The 22,386-nt window shown below is 38.8% G+C and overlaps 2 protein-coding genes across 2 annotated transcripts; both read left to right on the top strand.

Moving 5' to 3' along the window:
• Positions 1–3,644: 3,644 nt before the first annotated feature.
• LOC140160094 (uncharacterized) lies at positions 3,645–4,208 on the top strand. Its single transcript, XM_072183368.1, has one exon. It carries the CDS (start codon positions 3,645–3,647, stop codon positions 4,206–4,208), a length of 564 nt encoding a protein of 187 aa, XP_072039469.1.
• A 5,936-nt stretch (positions 4,209–10,144) lies between these two features.
• Positions 10,145–10,708, top strand: LOC140160093 (uncharacterized). The gene has a single exon (XM_072183367.1). The coding sequence runs from the start codon at positions 10,145–10,147 to the stop codon at positions 10,706–10,708; it is 564 nt and encodes a 187-aa protein (XP_072039468.1).
• Positions 10,709–22,386: the final 11,678 nt, after the last annotated feature.

The following is a 22,386-nucleotide window of genomic DNA, read 5'->3' as shown; positions in this document are numbered from 1 at the left end:
ACAAATATTTAAGACAAAATATTATATTTCTTTGAATTTTGATCAACTTCACTAACTTTGCAAAATTGAGCATTCTCAACCAAAGTTGGTCAAATTTTTTTCCCTAGATGTTATCTTAAATTTTTAAAAATTAGTACAAGTTACGTTGTCCGAAAAAATGGGTAAAACAATTGAAAACGCAACTTTAACATCTACCCAGTACATACAGCTTAGAGCATTAACTATCACCTAACAACATCAAAAAACAAAACTTAAATTCTCTATTGTAGCGTTCATGCATGGTGAAGCCCCGTTTGCATGTCTCATGTCTTTTATTTGTTTGTTTAATCAGTCGGTGTGGGCGGACACACGCTTGGGTCCTGGGGGTCCAGCTTCAAGAAAAAGCTCAAGCCGGGAGCTCAAGCCAAGCTTTGAATTGGAAAAAAAAATCCACTACCAACAAGAATTACGAAATTGGGTATTCTTATTGCGTGCTTTGCAAGCAAAATATGCAATTAATCGAGAAGCCCGGTTTTACGGTTGAATTATTTTCGAGAAGCCAAGTTTATCAGCAAGAAACAAGATTTCTCGATATACCTAGTTTATCGATTAATTGCTTATTTTGGTTTGCGAAGTACCGCTCTCACACTATTTGATGATAAATACGTAGCGCCTGTACAGGTCGCTCTCGTATGGTGCTCCGTCTAAATGTTGTGTTAATACCAGATCTAATGTGCTGATTGCTTCAGTTGCTAACTCAGATGCGTGGATTTGCCCAAGGATCAAAATGGTCAAGTCATTTGTGCATTTTCGGGAGCAATTAGCCGTAATTTTGTGGATTTTAGTGTTCACTTTCCTGTCAAGACTTGGAAGAAGATTTCCGAATTCGGATACCACAGTACAGGTAATTGATCAACTAGACCTAGATAACGTTACTTCTACGGATTATCCATCTCGTAAAGTTACTGACCATGGTAAACCGATCGACTTGATAAGATACTCTAATGGGACCTTGCGTAATCTGTCTAAACAATCCCATCAAGACTGCCCATTAACCAAGGATACGTGTGAACGACTGGCTGATTTAAATCTACTTCAAAATCCATGTTTAGATCACCAATGTGAAAGTAGTACTTTGCCAATAAAGCAAAAACAGAAACGCATAAGAAAACGAGGTACAAGAGGCGGTTTTAGAAGAACACTGAGAAATATTTCAGTTTTGGTATCAGATCGACTGCCTGTTAAGAAATCCCAGAGAGTCGCTAATCTATCTGCTCTACGTCCAATTGGACCTTATAATCCAAACCTGCTTAATGTCCACACATGGAACGCAAGATCGATATGTAACAAAACATCAATTGCATATGACTATGTTCTGGAGAATGATGTAGATATTTTTGTGATAACGGAGACATGGCTTAGAACTGACGATCATGTAATAATTGGTGAACTTGTTCCTGGTGGTTATTCCTTCATCAACGTTCCCAGGGATGACCGCGGGGGAGGCGTAGGCATCCTATACAAGTCTTCGCTTGATCTCCATTTGACACCAACTGGACTTGCACCTAAGACCTTTGAGCATGCGTGTGTTATGGGAAAGACTAAAGATATCCGTTTAATTGCCGTTTACAGACCATATCCATCTACATCCAATGGTCTCAAAACGAGTGAGTTTCTAGATGAGTTTGAAGTCTTTCTCGGTGACATTTCCTTATTACCGGGAAAGGTCTTGCTTACCGGAGACTTTAACATCCACATGGACGAGCCGGAAAAATCTGAGGTTAAGCGATTCACGTGCTCGATTTTGGATGCAGGTCTAGAGCAATCCGTTAACGTCCCGACTCATAAGGATGGTCATACCATCGACCTGCTGATAGCCCGTCCAGAAGACAACTTAATTGTGGAATGGAAAGTAACCGATACTCTACTCTGATCATTTCTTCGTAGGATGTACTCTCCAAAGGAAGAAACCTGACCCTGTAAAGATAATGAAGTCTTCACGTGACTACCACAATATGGACACGAATACCTTTATAGGTGACCTAAATAAACATCTTCTAGAAGCGAAGCCTACTGATGTCAGCGCTAATGACTTAGTTGCACATTATGAAACATCTCTCAGTAGCATCGTTGACAAACATTGTCCGCTTACAACAAGACGTTATACTATTCGGCCTCGTATGCCTTGGTACAATGACACTATACATGAGGCTCGGCGCGATCGTAGGCGTTTAGAAAATAAAAAAAAAAAAAGCAGGTTGAATACTGATAAAGATCGTTATATGGTGCAAAAGGACATTGTTGAGGACTTGATTGTAAAAGCAAAAAGTAGTTATTTTCATGACAAGCTTTTTACTGCCAACAGCAAACAGCAATTTGCAACTCTTAATTCATTGCTTAATAACAATACCAAGTTACTTCCTGTCTCCGATTCTGAATGTCAATTGGCTGAAAGATTTGCTGATTTTTCGTTGACAAAATCCAAACGATTAGACAGAATCTGGACATGGAAAGTGACTTGGTGTTTCTAATAATGTCTCCATCGACGGTAATAATATGTGTATATCTGATGGTGCAGATGTGACTTGTAATCTTCACAATCTGTCTGATGATATGAAAGGAGTTGAATCTATTGAGAGTCATGATGTTACGAAGCTTCATGAATTGAAGCCGGCTACCCTTGAGGAGATTGATCGCACCCTCAAAAAGTGCTCTAATAAATCGTGTCTGCTCGATCCGATACCGACGTGGCTTCTCAAAGACCATTCGACTCTTTTCATTCCAATTTTAGCTGAAATTGTCAATGTGTCATTTAATACAGGTATTTTTCCCGATTCTTTGAAAGATGCTATCATAACACCCGTTATTAAGAAGCAGAGTATGGATCCTAATATTCTTAAGAACTACAGGCCCATCTCAAATATCAAGGTTGTTGCTAAAGTTGCTGAAATGGTAGCTTCTAGTAGGTTAACTGAGCATCTCAATCAAAATAACCTAAATAAGTCGTTCCAATCTGCTTATAAACCATTGCATTCTACCGAGACAGCACTGCTTAGGGTAAAGAATGACATTGCTTCAGCAATTGACAACAAGAATGCAGTCTTTCTCGTCATGCTCGACTTATCGGCTGCATTTGATACAATCGATCACACCATATTTGTCAACAGACTTTGTCATACTTTTCATATTCAGGGTTGCGCTCTACAATGGTTTGCTAGTTATCTTAAAAACAGGAAAAACCGTGTTTGTATTTCAGGACAGTTCTCCAACGAGCATGTATTGAATTTTGGCCTGCCGCAAGGATCCATCTTAGGACCCAGGGGATATACAATGTATGCTCATCCTGTTGGGGACATTTTGCGCAGGAACAATGTCAGTTTTCATATTTATGCTGACGATACCCAGGTGTATGTTTCATTCGACCCGCGAATTCCTGATGAGTGTGAGCGAGCTCTCAACAGACTCAAGACATGTGTACATCAAATAAAATCTTGGATGTCACAAAACAAGTTGCAGCTAAACCAGGAAAAACTGAGTTTTATATTGCTGCGTCTTCGAGATTTATAAGTAATCTTTCGGGTATCAAGTTAAATCTTGATGGTGTCATCATTGAGCCTACATTGACGCTGAAGAATCTCGGAGTCATTTTCGATCCAGTTTTAAACATGTCTAGTCAGATTTCATCAGTTGTGAAGTGCGTCAGTTTTCACCTACGCAATCTTCCCAGGATTCGTCGTTTTTTAGATCTGGACACATGCAAGCTGGCTGTTCAAGCTCTTGTATTTTCTCGCATAGACTATGGTAACGCCTTACTGTTTGGAGCCACTGAATATGACCTAACTCGTCTGCAACGCCTACAAAATAGAGCCGCGAGACTTATAATGATGGTTGGCCGTGATACATCTAGTGCCCCTCTGTTACGCCATCTTCATTGGCTACCGATCCGTAAGCGTATCGAATTCAAGCTATTGGTCATCACATACAAGTGCGTCAACTCACAAGCTCCGGAATACCTGCAAGAACTGATCACATTTCGCAAACCAAAGTACGCCACTCGTTCATCACTTGACAGAACACTTCTCATTGTTCCAAAAACCAGGACTCTCACCGGTGACAAAGCGTTTCAAACCGCAGGTCCTCGTCTATGGAATTCACTTCCAATCAACATCAGGCAGGCCAAAACACTGGACATTTTCAAAACCAATTTAAAAACTCATCTGTTTGTTTAATTCTTTGCTTATCTGGTATTTGTATCTTTATTATGTAGAATGCATTGATTATTGTTTTATTATTATTATATGTGTTCTTTTTTGGAAAGCGCTGTGGTCCTTGGAGGGCGCTATATAAATGCTTGGTTGTATTGTATTGTATTGTATGACCATTTTCCAGATGTGTTTCACAGAGCACGTGTAGAATGTGTTGCCAAAATTATTTAGTGCCAAGGCGCAGCGTATTGGCTCACCAGGTCGGGGGAAATATTTGTAAATAGCCTTTTTAAGTTTTTAAGCTTCCGAAAAAACCCGCACAATACCAGATATTTGGGTGGATTTATCCGAATTTAGAATGCAAATCACCCAATTTGGCAGAAAATTACTTGACTTAAGAACTTCTGGTATTTAATGGGAAGTTGTAATTATAATTTTGAGCTTCAGGCTCAAAACCTTTATAAATCAGCTAAATTAAAAGGGAAGTACGTCAAGTTACTGCCGCGGCATGACACCAGAAAAAGCCCATTCTTGACAAGTAGCGAGTAGCGAGTAGCGAAAAGTGATCACCAAGTAGCCCAACTATGCGCTTATAGTGATGCGGACAGCGGAAGGTACGCATTTATAAAATCGGATCTCGCGGCCCGTGTGGAAACGCTCATTAGCAGCTTAAATAATCTGATAAAAGTAAAAATGCAACTAAACGGGACGAGGAAATATATTTACACTGCGGTATTATATATCATTCATACTTCTTCAGAAATTGATTGTAATTGCCTCTATTGTGAAAGCCCAAAGGAAATATGTTTTATGGCATTCCCAAGGTAGGATGGTGTAAACCAAACCAGAATTCAATCAGAATTGAAAATAATAATTCATGGTGTTATTAAGGAAAAAACCCGGAAGCGGCAATAAGTGATGACTTTTGCGCCGGTTTTTACCACTATTCAATTAAGTGGAGCTGATGGCATTATAAGTCATAGAAGGCTAAACTACCCAACGTGTCTATTCTATATTTATATCCTTCATAGTGTACAAACGTATCCCTATATTATGAATACAGATTTGCTGAAGATTATCTTAGTCTTACAAACGGTAATGTGTTGTTAACTCATATCCATGGTTTCTTCTATCCAGTGATACCAATATATGTGACGTGTCATGTCAAAAGGAGACACTTTTGGGCAGGATCGTAAATGGAGATATAGCCAAAAATCTATCCGGGTGATTTTTTCACAATTTGGGTTTGTTGCGAATTTGCGATGTTATTAATGTTAAAAATATTGTCTGATAGTTTCAGACCGGAATATAACTGGCGTCTTGTATTGTTTGATACGTTTTTCAAGGTAATTCATACTCTCAACATTATCAATAATATTTTTAAAGGCCGATATCTCAATTTCCATTTTTATAATACCATAACTTACGAACTCAATATCTTCGCTTAGGAATGTCCGATTTCATTGGGGAAAACGGCGTTGTGGAGTAAAATATATTTAAGATATGTAAAAACCTCAAAATTGATAACCTGCCCAAAAGTGTCTCGTTTTGACATGACACGTTACATATTATCATAAAATGACTGTTATGTGATACATCTAAAGGTATGTTACTTTTATGAGAACAATGTCGTACCGATGACATACCAATTTGTCGCATTATGATGTTATCATATGATTGAACTATCGTCAAGAACAGATCTGCTTTTGACACAAACATTGATCAGTTGTTCGCGTTACATACATGCACGTACATTACACTATTCATCGTAACAAAACCTGTCATACCGTATTAATAATCTTGATCAATTTGATCTGAAAAGAAAACAAAATGAATTAGTTTCAAAATTTGATATGCACAGAAAAAACACAACACCATTTAATGAAAACATCCCAGCTGTTAGATAATGATAAGGTACTTAGGTGTCGTGATTTGATAGAGCAGGAAACACTTATATGTGTTGAAGGTCGATAACCTGAGACAACAAGACCTGTATCTATTTCACGTATTTAGAAAAGGTGTGAAGAGTATTGCTTACTGCGAATGGTTACACGTCGCTAGTCATAAGGGTCGCTAGTCATAAGGTTCATAAGTCATAAGGGTCGCTAGTCATAACGTGTAGTTTCCTATACCATGAGTTCGCTAGTCATAAATAAAACAAAGGGTTCGCTAGTCATAAGAAAAAGGGTTCATTAGTCATAAGGTCCGCTAGTCATAATAGGAAAAAAGGTTCGCTAGTCATAATAGAAAAAGAGGACCGCTAGTTATAATAGAAAAAAAGGCTCGCTAGTCATAATAGAAAAAAAGGACCGCTAGTCATAATAGAAAAAAAGGCTCGCTAGTCATAATAGAAAAAGAGGACCGCTAGTCATAATGCAAAAAGTGGTTCGCTAGTCATAATAAAAAGAAGGACCGCTAGTCATAATGAAAAAAATCACGGCCGCTAGTCATAATATAACAAAAGGACCACCAGTCATAATAGAACAATTGAAAACGCAACTTTAACATCTACCCAGTACATACAGCTTAGAGCATTAACTATCACCTAACAACATCAAAAAACAAAACTTAAATTCTCTATTGTAGCGTTCATGCATGGTGAAGCCCCGTTTGCATGTCTCATGTCTTTTATTTGTTTGTTTAATCAGTCGGTGTGGGCGGACACACGCTTGGGTCCTGGGGGTCCAGCTTCAAGAAAAAGCTCAAGCCGGGAGCTCAAGCCAAGCTTTGAATTGGAAAAAAAAATCCACTCCCAACAAGAATTACGAAATTGGGTATTCTTATTGCGTGCTTTGCAAGCAAAATATGCAATTAATCGAGAAGCCCGGTTTTACGGTTGAATTATTTTCGAGAAGCCAAGTTTATCAGCAAGAAACAAGATTTCTCGATATACCTAGTTTATCGATTAATTGCTTATTTTGGTTTGCGAAGTACCGCTCTCACACTATTTGATGATAAATACGTAGCGCCTGTACAGGTCGCTCTCGTATGGTGCTCCGTCTAAATGTTGTGTTAATACCAGATCTAATGTGCTGATTGCTTCAGTTGCTAACTCAGATGCGTGGATTTGCCCAAGGATCAAAATGGTCAAGTCATTTGTGCATTTTCGGGAGCAATTAGCCGTAATTTTGTGGATTTTAGTGTTCACTTTCCTGTCAAGACTTGGAAGAAGATTTCCGAATTCGGATACCACAGTACAGGTAATTGATCAACTAGACCTAGATAACGTTACTTCTACGGATTATCCATCTCGTAAAGTTACTGACCATGGTAAACCGATCGACTTGATAAGATACTCTAATGGGACCTTGCGTAATCTGTCTAAACAATCCCATCAAGACTGCCCATTAACCAAGGATACGTGTGAACGACTGGCTGATTTAAATCTACTTCAAAATCCATGTTTAGATCACCAATGTGAAAGTAGTACTTTGCCAATAAAGCAAAAACAGAAACGCATAAGAAAACGAGGTACAAGAGGCGGTTTTAGAAGAACACTGAGAAATATTTCAGTTTTGGTATCAGATCGACTGCCTGTTAAGAAATCCCAGAGAGTCGCTAATCTATCTGCTCTACGTCCAATTGGACCTTATAATCCAAACCTGCTTAATGTCCACACATGGAACGCAAGATCGATATGTAACAAAACATCAATTGCATATGACTATGTTCTGGAGAATGATGTAGATATTTTTGTGATAACGGAGACATGGCTTAGAACTGACGATCATGTAATAATTGGTGAACTTGTTCCTGGTGGTTATTCCTTCATCAACGTTCCCAGGGATGACCGCGGGGAGGCGTAGGCATCCTATACAAGTCTTCGCTTGATCTCCATTTGACACCAACTGGACTTGCACCTAAGACCTTTGAGCATGCGTGTGTTATGGGAAAGACTAAAGATATCCGTTTAATTGCCGTTTACAGACCATATCCATCTACATCCAATGGTCTCAAAACGAGTGAGTTTCTAGATGAGTTTGAAGTCTTTCTCGGTGACATTTCCTTATTACCGGAAAGGTCTTGCTTACCGGAGACTTTAACATCCACATGGACGAGCCGGAAAAATCTGAGGTTAAGCGATTCACGTGCTCGATTTTGGATGCAGGTCTAGAGCAATCCGTTAACGTCCCGACTCATAAGGATGGTCATACCATCGACCTGCTGATAGCCCGTCCAGAAGACAACTTAATTGTGGAATGGAAAGTAACCGATACTCTACTCTGATCATTTCTTCGTAGGATGTACTCTCCAAAGGAAGAAACCTGACCCTGTAAAGATAATGAAGTCTTCACGTGACTACCACAATATGGACACGAATACCTTTATAGGTGACCTAAATAAACATCTTCTAGAAGCGAAGCCTACTGATGTCAGCGCTAATGACTTAGTTGCACATTATGAAACATCTCTCAGTAGCATCGTTGACAAACATTGTCCGCTTACAACAAGACGTTATACTATTCGGCCTCGTATGCCTTGGTACAATGACACTATACATGAGGCTCGGCGCGATCGTAGGCGTTTAGAAAATAAATGGCGAAAAAGCAGGTTGAATACTGATAAAGATCGTTATATGGTGCAAAAGGACATTGTTGAGGACTTGATTGTAAAAGCAAAAAGTAGTTATTTTCATGACAAGCTTTTTACTGCCAACAGCAAACAGCAATTTGCAACTCTTAATTCATTGCTTAATAACAATACCAAGTTACTTCCTGTCTCCGATTCTGAATGTCAATTGGCTGAAAGATTTGCTGATTTTTCGTTGACAAAATCCAAACGATTAGACAGAATCTGGACATGGAAAGTGACTTGGGTGTTTCTAATAATGTCTCCATCGACGGTAATAATATGTGTATATCTGATGGTGCAGATGTGACTTGTAATCTTCACAATCTGTCTGATGATATGAAAGGAGTTGAATCTATTGAGAGTCATGATGTTACGAAGCTTCATGAATTGAAGCCGGCTACCCTTGAGGAGATTGATCGCACCCTCAAAAAGTGCTCTAATAAATCGTGTCTGCTCGATCCGATACCGACGTGGCTTCTCAAAGACCATTCGACTCTTTTCATTCCAATTTTAGCTGAAATTGTCAATGTGTCATTTAATACAGGTATTTTTCCCGATTCTTTGAAAGATGCTATCATAACACCCGTTATTAAGAAGCAGAGTATGGATCCTAATATTCTTAAGAACTACAGGCCCATCTCAAATATCAAGGTTGTTGCTAAAGTTGCTGAAATGGTAGCTTCTAGTAGGTTAACTGAGCATCTCAATCAAAATAACCTAAATGAGTCGTTCCAATCTGCTTATAAACCATTGCATTCTACCGAGACAGCACTGCTTAGGGTAAAGAATGACATTGCTTCAGCAATTGACAACAAGAATGCAGTCTTTCTCGTCATGCTCGACTTATCGGCTGCATTTGATACAATCGATCACACCATATTTGTCAACAGACTTTGTCATACTTTTCATATTCAGGGTTGCGCTCTACAATGGTTTGCTGGTTATCTTAAAAACAGGAAAAACCGTGTTTGTATTTCAGGACAGTTCTCCAACGAGCATGTATTGAATTTTGGCCTGCCGCAAGGATCCATCTTAGGACCCAGGGGATATACAATGTATGCTCATCCTGTTGGGGACATTTTGCGCAGGAACAATGTCAGTTTTCATATTTATGCTGACGATACCCAGGTGTATGTTTCATTCGACCCGCGAATTCCTGATGAGTGTGAGCGAGCTCTCAACAGACTCAAGACATGTGTACATCAAATAAAATCTTGGATGTCACAAAACAAGTTGCAGCTAAACCAGGAAAAACTGAGTTTTATATTGCTGCGTCTTCGAGATTTATAAGTAATCTTTCGGGTATCAAGTTAAATCTTGATGGTGTCATCATTGAGCCTACATTGACGCTGAAGAATCTCGGAGTCATTTTCGATCCAGTTTTAAACATGTCTAGTCAGATTTCATCAGTTGTGAAGTGCGTCAGTTTTCACCTACGCAATCTTCCCAGGATTCGTCGTTTTTTAGATCTGGACACATGCAAGCTGGCTGTTCAAGCTCTTGTATTTTCTCGCATAGACTATGGTAACGCCTTACTGTTTGGAGCCACTGAATATGACCTAACTCGTCTGCAACGCCTACAAAATAGAGCCGCGAGACTTATAATGATGGTTGGCCGTGATACATCTAGTGCCCCTCTGTTACGCCATCTTCATTGGCTACCGATCCGTAAGCGTATCGAATTCAAGCTATTGGTCATCACATACAAGTGCGTCAACTCACAAGCTCCGGAATACCTGCAAGAACTGATCACATTTCGCAAACCAAAGTACGCCACTCGTTCATCACTTGACAGAACACTTCTCATTGTTCCAAAAACCAGGACTCTCACCGGTGACAAAGCGTTTCAAACCGCAGGTCCTCGTCTATGGAATTCACTTCCAATCAACATCAGGCAGGCCAAAACACTGGACATTTTCAAAACCAATTTAAAAACTCATCTGTTTGTTTAATTCTTTGCTTATCTGGTATTTGTATCTTTATTATGTAGAATGCATTGATTATTGTTTTATTATTATTATATGTGTTCTTTTGGAAAGCGCTGTGGTCCTTGGAGGGCGCTATATAAATGCTTGGTTGTATTGTATTGTATTGTATGACCATTTTCCAGATGTGCTTCACAGAGCACGTGTAGAATTTGTTGTCTAAATTATCTAGTGCCAAGGCGCAGCGTATTGGCTCACCAGGTCGGGGAAATATTTGTAAATAGCCTTTTTAAGTTTTTAAGCTTCCGAAAAAAACCACACAATACCAGATATTTGGGTGGATTTATCCGAATTTAGAATGCAAATCACCCAATTTGGCAGAAAATTACTTGACTTAAGAACTTCTGGTATTTAATGGGAAGTTGTAATTATAATTTTGAGCTTCAGGCTCAAAACCTTTATAAATCAGCTAAATTAAAAGGGAAGTACGTCAAGTTACTGCCGCGGCATGACACCAGAAAAAGCCCATTCTTGACAAGTAGCGAGTAGCGAGTAGCGAAAAGTGATCACCAAGTAGCCCAACTATGCGCTTATAGTGATGCGGACAGCGGAAGGTACGCATTTATAAAATCGGATCTCGCGGCCCGTGTGGAAACGCTCATTAGCAGCTTAAATAATCTGATAAAAGTAAAAATGCAACTAAACGGGACGAGGAAATATATTTACACTGCGGTATTATATATCATTCATACTTCTTCAGAAATTGATTGTAATTGCCTCTATTGTGAAAGCCCAAAGGAAATATGTTTTATGGCATTCCCAAGGTAGGATGGTGTAAACCAAACCAGAATTCAATCAGAATTGAAAATAATAATTCATGGTGTTATTAAGGAAAAAACCCGGAAGCGGCAATAAGTGATGACTTTTGCGCCGGTTTTTACCACTATTCAATTAAGTGGAGCTGATGGCATTATAAGTCATAGAAGGCTAAACTACCCAACGTGTCTATTCTATATTTATATCCTTCATAGTGTACAAACGTATCCCTATATTATGAATACAGATTTGCTGAAGATTATCTTAGTCTTACAAACGGTAATGTGTTGTTAACTCATATCCATGGTTTCTTCTATCCAGTGATACCAATATATGTGACGTGTCATGTCAAAAGGAGACACTTTTGGGCAGGATCGTAAATGGAGATATAGCCAAAAATCTATCCGGGTGATTTTTTCACAATTTGGGTTTGTTGCGAATTTGCGATGTTATTAATGTTAAAAATATTGTCTGATAGTTTCAGACCGGAATATAACTGGCGTCTTGTATTGTTTGATACGTTTTTCAAGGTAATTCATACTCTCAACATTATCAATAATATTTTTAAAGGCCGATATCTCAATTTCCATTTTTATAATACCATAACTTACGAACTCAATATCTTCGCTTAGGAATGTCCGATTTCATTGGGGAAAACGGCGTTGTGGAGTAAAATATATTTAAGATATGTAAAAACCTCAAAATTGATAACCTGCCCAAAAGTGTCTCGTTTTGACATGACACGTTACATATTATCATAAAATGACTGTTATGTGATACATCTAAAGGTATGTTACTTTTATGAGAACAATGTCGTACCGATGACATACCAATTTGTCGCATTATGATGTTATCATATGATTGAACTATCGTCAAGAACAGATCTGCTTTTGACACAAACATTGATCAGTTGTTCGCGTTACATACATGCACGTACATTACACTATTCATCGTAACAAAACCTGTCATACCGTATTAATAATCTTGATCAATTTGATCTGAAAAGAAAACAAAATGAATTAGTTTCAAAATTTGATATGCACAGAAAAAACACAACACCATTTAATGAAAACATCCCAGCTGTTAGATAATGATAAGGTACTTAGGTGTCGTGATTTGATAGAGCAGGAAACACTTATATGTGTTGAAGGTCGATAACCTGAGACAACAAGACCTGTATCTATTTCACGTATTTAGAAAAGGTGTGAAGAGTATTGCTTACTGCGAATGGTTACACGTCGCTAGTCATAAGGGTCGCTAGTCATAAGGTTCATAAGTCATAAGGGTCGCTAGTCATAACGTGTAGTTTCCTATACCATGAGTTCGCTAGTCATAAATAAAACAAAGGGTTCGCTAGTCATAAGAAAAAGGGTTCATTAGTCATAAGGTCCGCTAGTCATAATAGGAAAAAGGGCTCGCTAGTCATAATAGAAAAAGAGGACCGCTAGTTATAATAGAAAAAAGGCTCGCTAGTCATAATAGAAAAAAAGGACCGCTAGTCATAATGGAAAAAAAAAGGCTCGCTAGTCATAATAGAAAAAGAGGACCGCTAGTCATAATGCAAAAAGTGGTTCGCTAGTCATAATAAAAAGAAGGACCGCTAGTCATAATGAAAAAAATCACGGCCGCTAGTCATAATATAACAAAAGGACCACCAGTCATAATAGAGAAACACGTTCGCTAGTCATAATATAAATTTAGGACCGCTAGTCATAATAAAAAAAAAGGATCGCTAGTCATAATAAACAAGAAATGTCTTTAAAAAAGACAATGCCTCCAAGATACCAGTGGACACCTTTTGTTATTAGTTAAAGAGATACTTATAATGCTAGCTTTAAGGCCGCCCGCTATTGGATATAGATTTTTGTCTGATTAAAATATGTGAGTCCATTTTCTCCTAATACAAGACTGAAAATTTTATTTTAATCAAAATGGAGCGAAACCAAGTCGTTGGCAACAACTTTTTTTTTTTTTGTGCAATGTTGTCAGGTAGGCCTTATTTTCTAATTATATATGCAAGAATTATGCAAAGTAAAATTTTCAGATAGGCTACAAAATAAGATATAAAACCCATGGATGCATTTGGCAAATTTGAACACCACTGCAACAGTCCGACACACCGCTAGTCCGAATCTGAAAACACTTTAACAGTCCGACCCACCCCTAGTCCGAATCCGAAATACACTGCGCTAGTCCGAGTCTGGAAAACACTTCGTCAGTCCGAAACTGCAGAAAACCAAAGCGGTAGTCCGAATCTGAAAATCACAGCGCTGGTCCGAATCTGAAAAACACGGCGCTAGTCCGAATATCGGACTAGCGCAGTGTTCTAAATTCAGATTCGGAATAGCGCCATGTTTTGCAAATTCGGGCTGGCGCAGTGGTTTCAGTTTCGAACTGGCAGAAATGTTTTTAGATTTGGACTAGCGCTGTGTCGGAGGAGTGTTTTCCAGATACTGCCAACTGCCAAGGGCTAGTAAAGGACTAGCCCCGGGCCTAGCCCTAGACTAGTCATGCTAGCATCATGCACTCAGTCATGCACTACACATAACTGTGCGACATACAATGTAGATTTGACACGGGTTCTGTTTTGTATTTTAATTGAGGTCAAACTCATGAACTTACCATTTAAATGTTGATATCAAGATGAACAGAAATAAATAATCCATTCTACTTTCTAGTCATAAACCGGCACGGATCTCACTGTTTAGTGTCATGTATGGTCACTGATGGTATATGGTCATGAGTTTGCAATATTGAAATTGTTATTGAAATCAGTTTGCTAGCCCCGGGCCTAGCCCTAGACTAGTCATATGCTAGCATCATGCACTCAGTCATGCACAACACATAATTGTGCGACATACAATGTAGATTTGACACGGGTTCTGTTTTGTATTTTAATTGAGGTCAAACTCATGAACTTACCATTTAAATGTTGATATCAAGATGAACAGAAATAAATAATCCATTCTACTTTCTAGTCATAAACCGGCACGGATCTCACTGTTTAGTGTAATGTATGGTCACTGATGGTCATGAGTTTGCAATATTGAAATTGTTATTGAAATCAGTTTCTTCCAAGTTCAAGATAAAAGTAACATGATTGTATTGAAATGTTAGTTATAAACATTCTTCCTGCTGTCCAGCGGGTATGATGTAGACACGATGATTGCGGCCTAGTCGAGCCTAGCATGCTAGCCTGCATGTCAGTCGGTCTGCTGACTCGCCGCAAAAATACCTCCAATTTTGCACAAAACAATCCATGATGTCAAATTATCACATCCAAAGTGTCGCCATGAACGTCAGCTTCAACTTCTCCAGCCAGAGTTTTTCCATTGATATTCAGGTTTCATGTAATCATGAAATTAAACCTTGTTTAATGTGTATTCCCATTGCCACACACAGCATAACGGTTGTCCGACTTTTTCTACGATATTGCTGATGTGATGAGGCTACAATCCATAATTAAATACCGAATTAAAAAAATACTAGTTTGCGTCTGACGTCAGGACAAAGGCGCGCCGTGATTGGTTGCTGACCTGCGCAGTATGGCATTTTTGGTCTGGTTGACAGGACGGCATACGCAAGCTAGTCTTTTTAATTCGGTCTTCAATTATACAATATATGAGTTTAAAAAAATTCTAATGCATAATTCATGAGCTTGATAGACACGCACCATTGTCGCCACGTGCTAGGTGTTTCTAGAATCCCTATAGAATAAGATTAATTTTAATGCTAATTTATTGCACATGCTGCGGAAGCGTGATTACCTTTTTGTCCATTCGGAAATGGCGATAGGCGAATTTATGTGTGGCGCACAGAGGTGGGGGATATATATTGGGCTCTCGATATTGGGCGGAAATTAGAGTACTTGTCAGAATATAAATTTGTACAATCGGCCTACATGCCGCGCAATGTGCGGCATTTTAGGTGTAAATTTCAAAGCAAACTACCTCCTGCGGAGGCAGAAAAAAAAAGGACCGCCAACCATAATAATACAATAGAAGGTTCACTAGTCATGAAAGAGAAAAGGGTCTGCTAAGCCAGAGAATTAGAACTAGAGCTGTTTGAAAATCTCTGCATGCTCTTTGACCTCAACTATTATACAAATATTGTTATTCTCAATTAGGTAGCTTTTTTATTTTGTAAAAACAATTTGATAACATTAAATGTCGGGTTATACAAAGGTCATGAATTTTTTTTTTAATATTTGTATGAAAACACACTACAACAATATTTTTTAAATGATTATTATATGTTATTGTAAAATATTTTTTGCAAACATTTTTTTGCAAAATATTTTGTCAACACTTGAATAAAATTATGTTAGAATATTTGCAGTAATCAAAAAATATTTTTGAATGTTATGAAAACGTTTTATACCCTTTATATAACCCGACAGTTAAACGTTTTCCGGTCACTTTTTTCGGGGTCATCCGAGGTCACCCAGGGGTAATCTGAGGTCAAATTAAAAAAAACTTTAGTATGGGCATGAAACTTGGTGGGTACAGTCAATATTTAAAGTCAAATTTTTGGAAGGTCATTTCAGGGTCAATCGAGGTCATACAGGGGTCATCTGAGACCAAATTACTTGGTACAGTCAACATTTAAAGCCAAATTTTTAAAGGTAATTTTGGGGTCATGCAGGGTTATCCAGGGGTCATCTGAGGTCAACTTACTAAAAACTGTTGTATGGACTTGAAACTTGGTACAGTCAACATTTAGAGACAAATTTTTAGCAAGTCATTTTGGGTCATCCGGGGTTATCCATGTGTCATATATATGTCGTATGGACATGAAACTTGGTCAGTCAACATTTAGAGTTAGATTTTTAGAAGGTCATTTAGAGGTCATCTTAGGCTATCCAGGGTCACCTGAGGTCAAATTACTAAAAACTGTTGTATGCGCATGAAACTTGGTGGGCACAGTCAACATTTAATGCCAAATTTTGCCAAGGTCATTTTGGGGTCATGCAGGGTTATCCAGGGGTCGTCTGAGATCAAATTACTAAAACTGCCGTATGGCACGAAATTTGGTGGGTACAGTCAATATTATTTTAGAGTCATGTTTGAATGGTCATTTCGTGGTCATCCGAGGTCACCCAGGGGTCATATGCGGTCAAATATCTAAAATTTGTCGTATGGACACGAAACATGGTGGGTACAGTCAATATTTAAAGTCAATTTTTTGGAAGGTCATTCGGGTGGTCATTCGGAGTTTTCCGAGGTCACCCAGGGGTCATCTGAGGTCAAATTACTAAAAGTGTCGTATGTGGATGAAACTTGGTGGGGACAATCAACATTTAGAGTCAAATTTTGGGAATTTCATTCTGCGGTCATCCGGGGTCACCCAGGGGTCATCTGAGGTCAAATTACTAAAAAATGTCATAGGGGAATAAAACTTTGAGGGTACAGGCAACATTTAGAGTCAAATTTTTGAAATGTCATTTCTGGTCATTTTGGGTCACCCAGGGGTCATCTGAGGTAAAATTACCAAAAACTGCTGTATGATCACAAAACTTGGTAGGTATAGTTAACATGTAGAGTCAAACTTTTAGAAGGTCATTTTGGAGTCATCCGGGGTCACCCTGGGTTCACCTGATGTCAAATTACTACAAACTTTCGTATGGGCATTTAGAGCCAAATTTTTGGAAATTCATTTTGGGTTCATCCGGGGTCAGCCAGGGGTCATCTGAGGTCAAATCTAAAAACATTCGTATGGGAATGAAACCTGTAAGTACAGTCAGCATTTAAAGTCAAATTTTGGATGGTCATTTCAGGGGTCATCCGGGGTCACCCAGGGTTTATCTGATGTAAATTACATACCTGCCAACATTGAAAACCTAGAAAACAGAGTACATGGCGCCCGTAGTATCGCCTCTGACGGCGGGGGGTCCAGGGGCCCGCTTAAGGGCCCCTGGTGGGGTCCAGGGGCAAAGCCCCGGTGGGGGTCGAGAGGGCGAAGCCCCTCGAAGCTAGATGGTTTCTACACTGTAACATCCCTTATAAGCCGCTTCACAGAAGACGCATTTTATAGAAAAACAACAATAAAGAACAAGGTGAAAATGAAGCCCTAGGCTTTTATACACTTTGAGGAGGGATTTATACTCCATATCTAGCAACAATTTCAACACATATTTGATGACTACAACCTTTGAAAAAATGTGAAAAACATTCTGGGACCTGTTTTTATAAGTTTGAAAAATATGCTTCCTTCACACAGAAAATGTGCTTTTAAAAATGCAGTTTCCTATACTTTTGTACATAACGATCATTCGTTGAAGCGATTTTTTGGCTTTATAACAAGGCCTACGTGACTGATAGGACACTGATATGATGCACAATACAAAGTTAAAAATTCAGAAAAAAAATCTATTAAAAAAAATGTCAAAGTTTTGGTTGACTTTCGAGAACCACTAGACGTATTTTGAAGTGCTAGGATCATTCACAGTTAATTTGAAAAAAAAAATTGAAAAAAATCACCGTTTGTTATCCTTAATATGGAAACCACTAACTAATGTTTACCTCTTCATCTATCACATTATTATACATGTATTGGTTTTCCATGCATTTATAATATGTGCTAGATGAAGAGGTAAACATTAGTTAGTGGTTTGCATATTAAGGATAACAAGCTGTAATTTTTTTCCAATTTTTTTTCAAATTAACTGTGAATGATCCTAATACTTCAGAATAGGTCCAGTGGTTCTCCAAAGTCGCTGAAAACTTTGGAAAAGAAATTTAAAAATTAAAAAAAAAAAATGAAATTACTCAAAATTGTCGTATGGGCATGAAACTTGGTGGGTACAGTCAACATTTAGAGTGAAATTTTTGGAAGGTCATTTCAGGGTCATCTAAAAATCCGCCTTGTTTTTTAATGAAATCGGCCAAAAACATTTTCTGCACAGGGTCGTTCCTATACAGGTGAATGGACATGAAAAGAGTGTATTGCACGAGTATAACGTGCGATGTAAATTTCGTGTTAGTTGAGGCTAGAAATGTAATGAATCAAAGAATGACCACGGACTCCATAGTGGTCCAGAATTCAAACCCCTCAAATGACACAATTAATTGCTGTCTTCTGAAGATAGCAATACCAATTGCACTGACCTAAGTGGACACTAAATGATCACTGACCACAAAGTGACCACGTAAATAGCGCCCTCTGTTGTCTGTAACTGGAGCAATTTCTAAAGGATATTCAAATTAGGGACCGTTCACAAACATTTGTTAGAGGAGCAGGGCTGTCAACTTTTTGGAATTGCTTGGCGTGAGACACTAGTGGCAGACCTAGAGCAGTAAAAACGCCGCCGCTTGCGCGGCGCAAGAAAATATCTGAGGAGGATGTGCCCCTGAGACGTAAGAAACTTTTGCAAAATGAAGACCTAATTGAAGCGATTTGGTGGGCCATTTTTGCTGCACTATAATAGTGTGTAAAATTTTAGTTTGTAAAAGTGGTAAATTTTTGTTGGACCATGAAGTCTTTTGTGGACAAGTTTTCCCTATTTGTAAGCCTATATATTGTGTTAAACATTCATTGTCAAATGTCGAAAGTAAAAACAAAAATGGGCGCTTGTTTTTTCTACGCAGGGGGTGTCTGAGAGGGACGTCCCCACCTGAGAAGTTGGAAAATTTTGCAAAATGAAGACCTAATTGAAGCGATTTGGTACGTGGACCATTCTGGCACTATTTATTTTTAGTGTGTAAAATTTTAGTTTGAAAGAGCCGAAAATTTATGAAATGACGATCCATGAAGCCTTTCGTGGACAAGTTTTCCCTATTATCGTAGGCCTATATATTGTCTTAAACATACATCCTCCAATTGCAAATGCTGAAAGTAGAAACGAAATGGGCACTTGCTTATTCACTTACGCAGGGGGTCTGAGGGATGGTGCCCCCCCCCCCCGGATTCGTCCACCCTCAGAAGTTGGAAAATTTTGCAAAATGAAGACCTAACTGAAGCGATTTGGTGGACCATTTTGGCACTATAGTGTGTAAAATTTTAGTTTGAAAAAGCCGAAAATTTATGAAATGACGACACATGAAGCCTTTCGTGAACAAGTTTTCCCTTTTATTGTAGGGCCTATATAATTGTGTTACACATTATATACATTGGCAAATGTCGAAAGTAGAAACAAAAATTGCTACTTGTTTGGCCCCCTTTACAGACCTCAAAAATTTCAGCCCCCCCTTTTTCCCAGAAAAATTGTCATTTTTTTCAGGCCCCCCCTTAGTAGGGTCAAAAAATTTCGGGGCCCACCTTTTTGCATCAGCGCCCCCCTCCAACAAGTGTTTGTGAACGGTCCCTTAATTCATGTTATATTAAGATATGTGCCTTAAAATAAAGTATATCATTAAAACGTTAATACTAGTATTTTTATTAGTTGAAAACCGAAGTGAGGTATGGGGCTGGCTGGGGGTGCTACGGTATGTTCAAAAAAGGACCACTAAGGCGACGAAAAAAGAAAACCTGTTCTACGGGCGGACGGACCTTTGAAGTAGGGTCGGTCGGTCGGGCTATTTTTTTTTTCTTCCTTTTTTTTTGGGGGGGGGGAATGACCCACAAAATCACCAAAATCTGTTAATATTTGCAAAATTTGGGAAAATAAAAAAAGTGTTCCTGAAATTGTCAGAATTTGGGTCGGTATTCATTTGTACAGGAAATTTTTTTTCCCAATTTGTACAAAATCTGGGTCGGTCGGGCCCGTAGAACAGGGTTTTCTTTTTTCGTCGCCTATGTCGCGAAATGTGGATATCCAAATAGTTTGCTCCGGCCCGCACGGCTGCAAAGAAGCACTAACCGCGAAATATGGATATCCAAGAGTCTTAAACTATAAATTAGCCCCTGAAAGAGGGCAGGGCTTGAAGAATGGGGGAAATTATGGGGTAAAAAGTAAAAAAAAAAAGCATTAAGGTTATGGTTTAGGGTTAGGGTCTACATGGTCTAGGGTAACCTTAATGTAACATTGACTAAAATGAACCATATTTACATTTAAAACCCCTTTTACTGATTATAACTTATGTGAGGAGAGGAGAGGAGGGAAGGGAAGGGGAGGGTATGGGATGGTAGGGGACGAGAGGAGAGGAGAGGAGCAGTTTTTAGCGTCATAGGGGCACGGGGGGCACATGCCCCAATCGATCTGAATTTTTTTTTAAATCCCATAGGAAAATTGTCGAAAAACGGCCTGTGCCCCCAAATCAGACCCTGTGCCCCCAATCATGGTCGGTGCCCCCAAGCATGGTACGGGAGAGGAGAGGAGGGACGGGAGGGAGGAGAGGAGAGGAGAGGAGAGGAGCGGGCACGGGGGGCACGTTTCCCAATCGATCTGAAATTTTAAAAAATCCCATAGGAAAAACGGCTTGTGCCCCCCAAACAGACCCGGTGCCCCAATCATGGTCGGTGCAACCCCCACCCCCCAATGTGATGACCCACGCTACGCCACTGGAGAGGAGAGGAGAGGAGAGGAGTCTACCTAGCCTACCTCTCTCCCTTTCTCGATCCCCCTTTCCTATCCTACACCCATATAACCCATGGCGACGTCCCGTCTCAATCTCGCTCTCTAGTTCGTACTTTTTATTAAGGCTCCTTTTTTTATATTATGACTAACGGTCCTTTTTTAAAATTATGATTAGCGGTCCTTTTTTTTATTATGACTAGCGGTCCTTTTTTTATTATGACTAGCGGTCCTAAATCTATATTATGACTAGCGAACGTGTTTCTCTATTATTTTTTGATTATGACTAGCGGTCCTCTTTTTCTATTATGACTAGCGACCCTTTTTTTCTATTATAACTAGCGGTCCTCTTTTTGTATTATGACTAGCAAACCTTTTTTCTATTATGACTAGCGGTCCTTTTTTATATTATGATTATTGACCCTTATGACTAGCGGTCCTTTTTTTATATTATGATTAGTGAACCCTATGACTGACGACCCTTATGACTAGCGACCCTTATGACTGACGACCCTTATGACTAGCGACCCTTATGACTAGCGGGTGTTCACCCTATGAATTATGTTAACATCGTAATGACGATTATGTGATTACTTCATCAGTTATGTTACTTACGCTGTATAATCATAAAAGTGATATATGAACTATGATGAAGAACACATTGTCCCATTTTATATTGTTATCAAATGATTAAAATGTATAAATTCTAGATTTAATTACATGTAATTATACCAACTCATTTCAAATACGCCCACTTGTTAATACTAAAATCCATTTCAATATGCCATAAGTAAACGCAATATGCAACCTTTTACCGTTTCCATGAGCTCTGTATTAATAATGGTTTTTTTTACTATTCCTTTACTACCTTCATATTATATGCGGGCATGTCAGATGTCATAATTAGAATCAGCAGGTAATAGCTGGCTGCATCTTTAAGCTCGGATTTAAGACCTCATTTGTTGAAAGGGGTTAATAAATAAAGGTGATCCTAAATCCCAAGATAGAGGCAAAATTCAAAAGTTGCACATTGATCCATTGGATGTCTTATTGACTTATACAACAAGAGAACTAGCGCCGTGCTTTCCATATATTAGAACAAAAATAGCAACTTTTGATTTTGTTCCTTCATTGGGTTGTCGATCACCGTTCTTTAATAATCAGCCGATTTCAAGAAATGAGGTCTTAAATCTGAGCTGAACCAAAGGGATGACACTCTTATTCACGTGTTCATTTACAACGCAAACCTCTATCGAAACACGTTGGTTTGAGAGTAATGACATGTCCGTACCCAATAGATCGCAAAACCCAAATTGCTACCCAATCTGAGTTTTACTAAGCTATTCCTTAGTTTGGGGAGCAAAACCCAAGAATGGGTTGACGAAAGCCAGGTATAGCGACCGATTCTTGGGTTTGGCTCAAAATGGTACACTAATAT

The sequence above is a fragment of the Amphiura filiformis genome, chromosome 9, assembly GCF_039555335.1.
Source record: "Amphiura filiformis chromosome 9, Afil_fr2py, whole genome shotgun sequence".
NCBI classification, from domain to species: Eukaryota; Metazoa; Echinodermata; class Ophiuroidea; order Amphilepidida; family Amphiuridae; genus Amphiura; species Amphiura filiformis.
The sequence above is the reverse complement of the archived record's forward strand: the minus strand, read 5'-3'. Positions and strand labels throughout refer to the sequence as shown.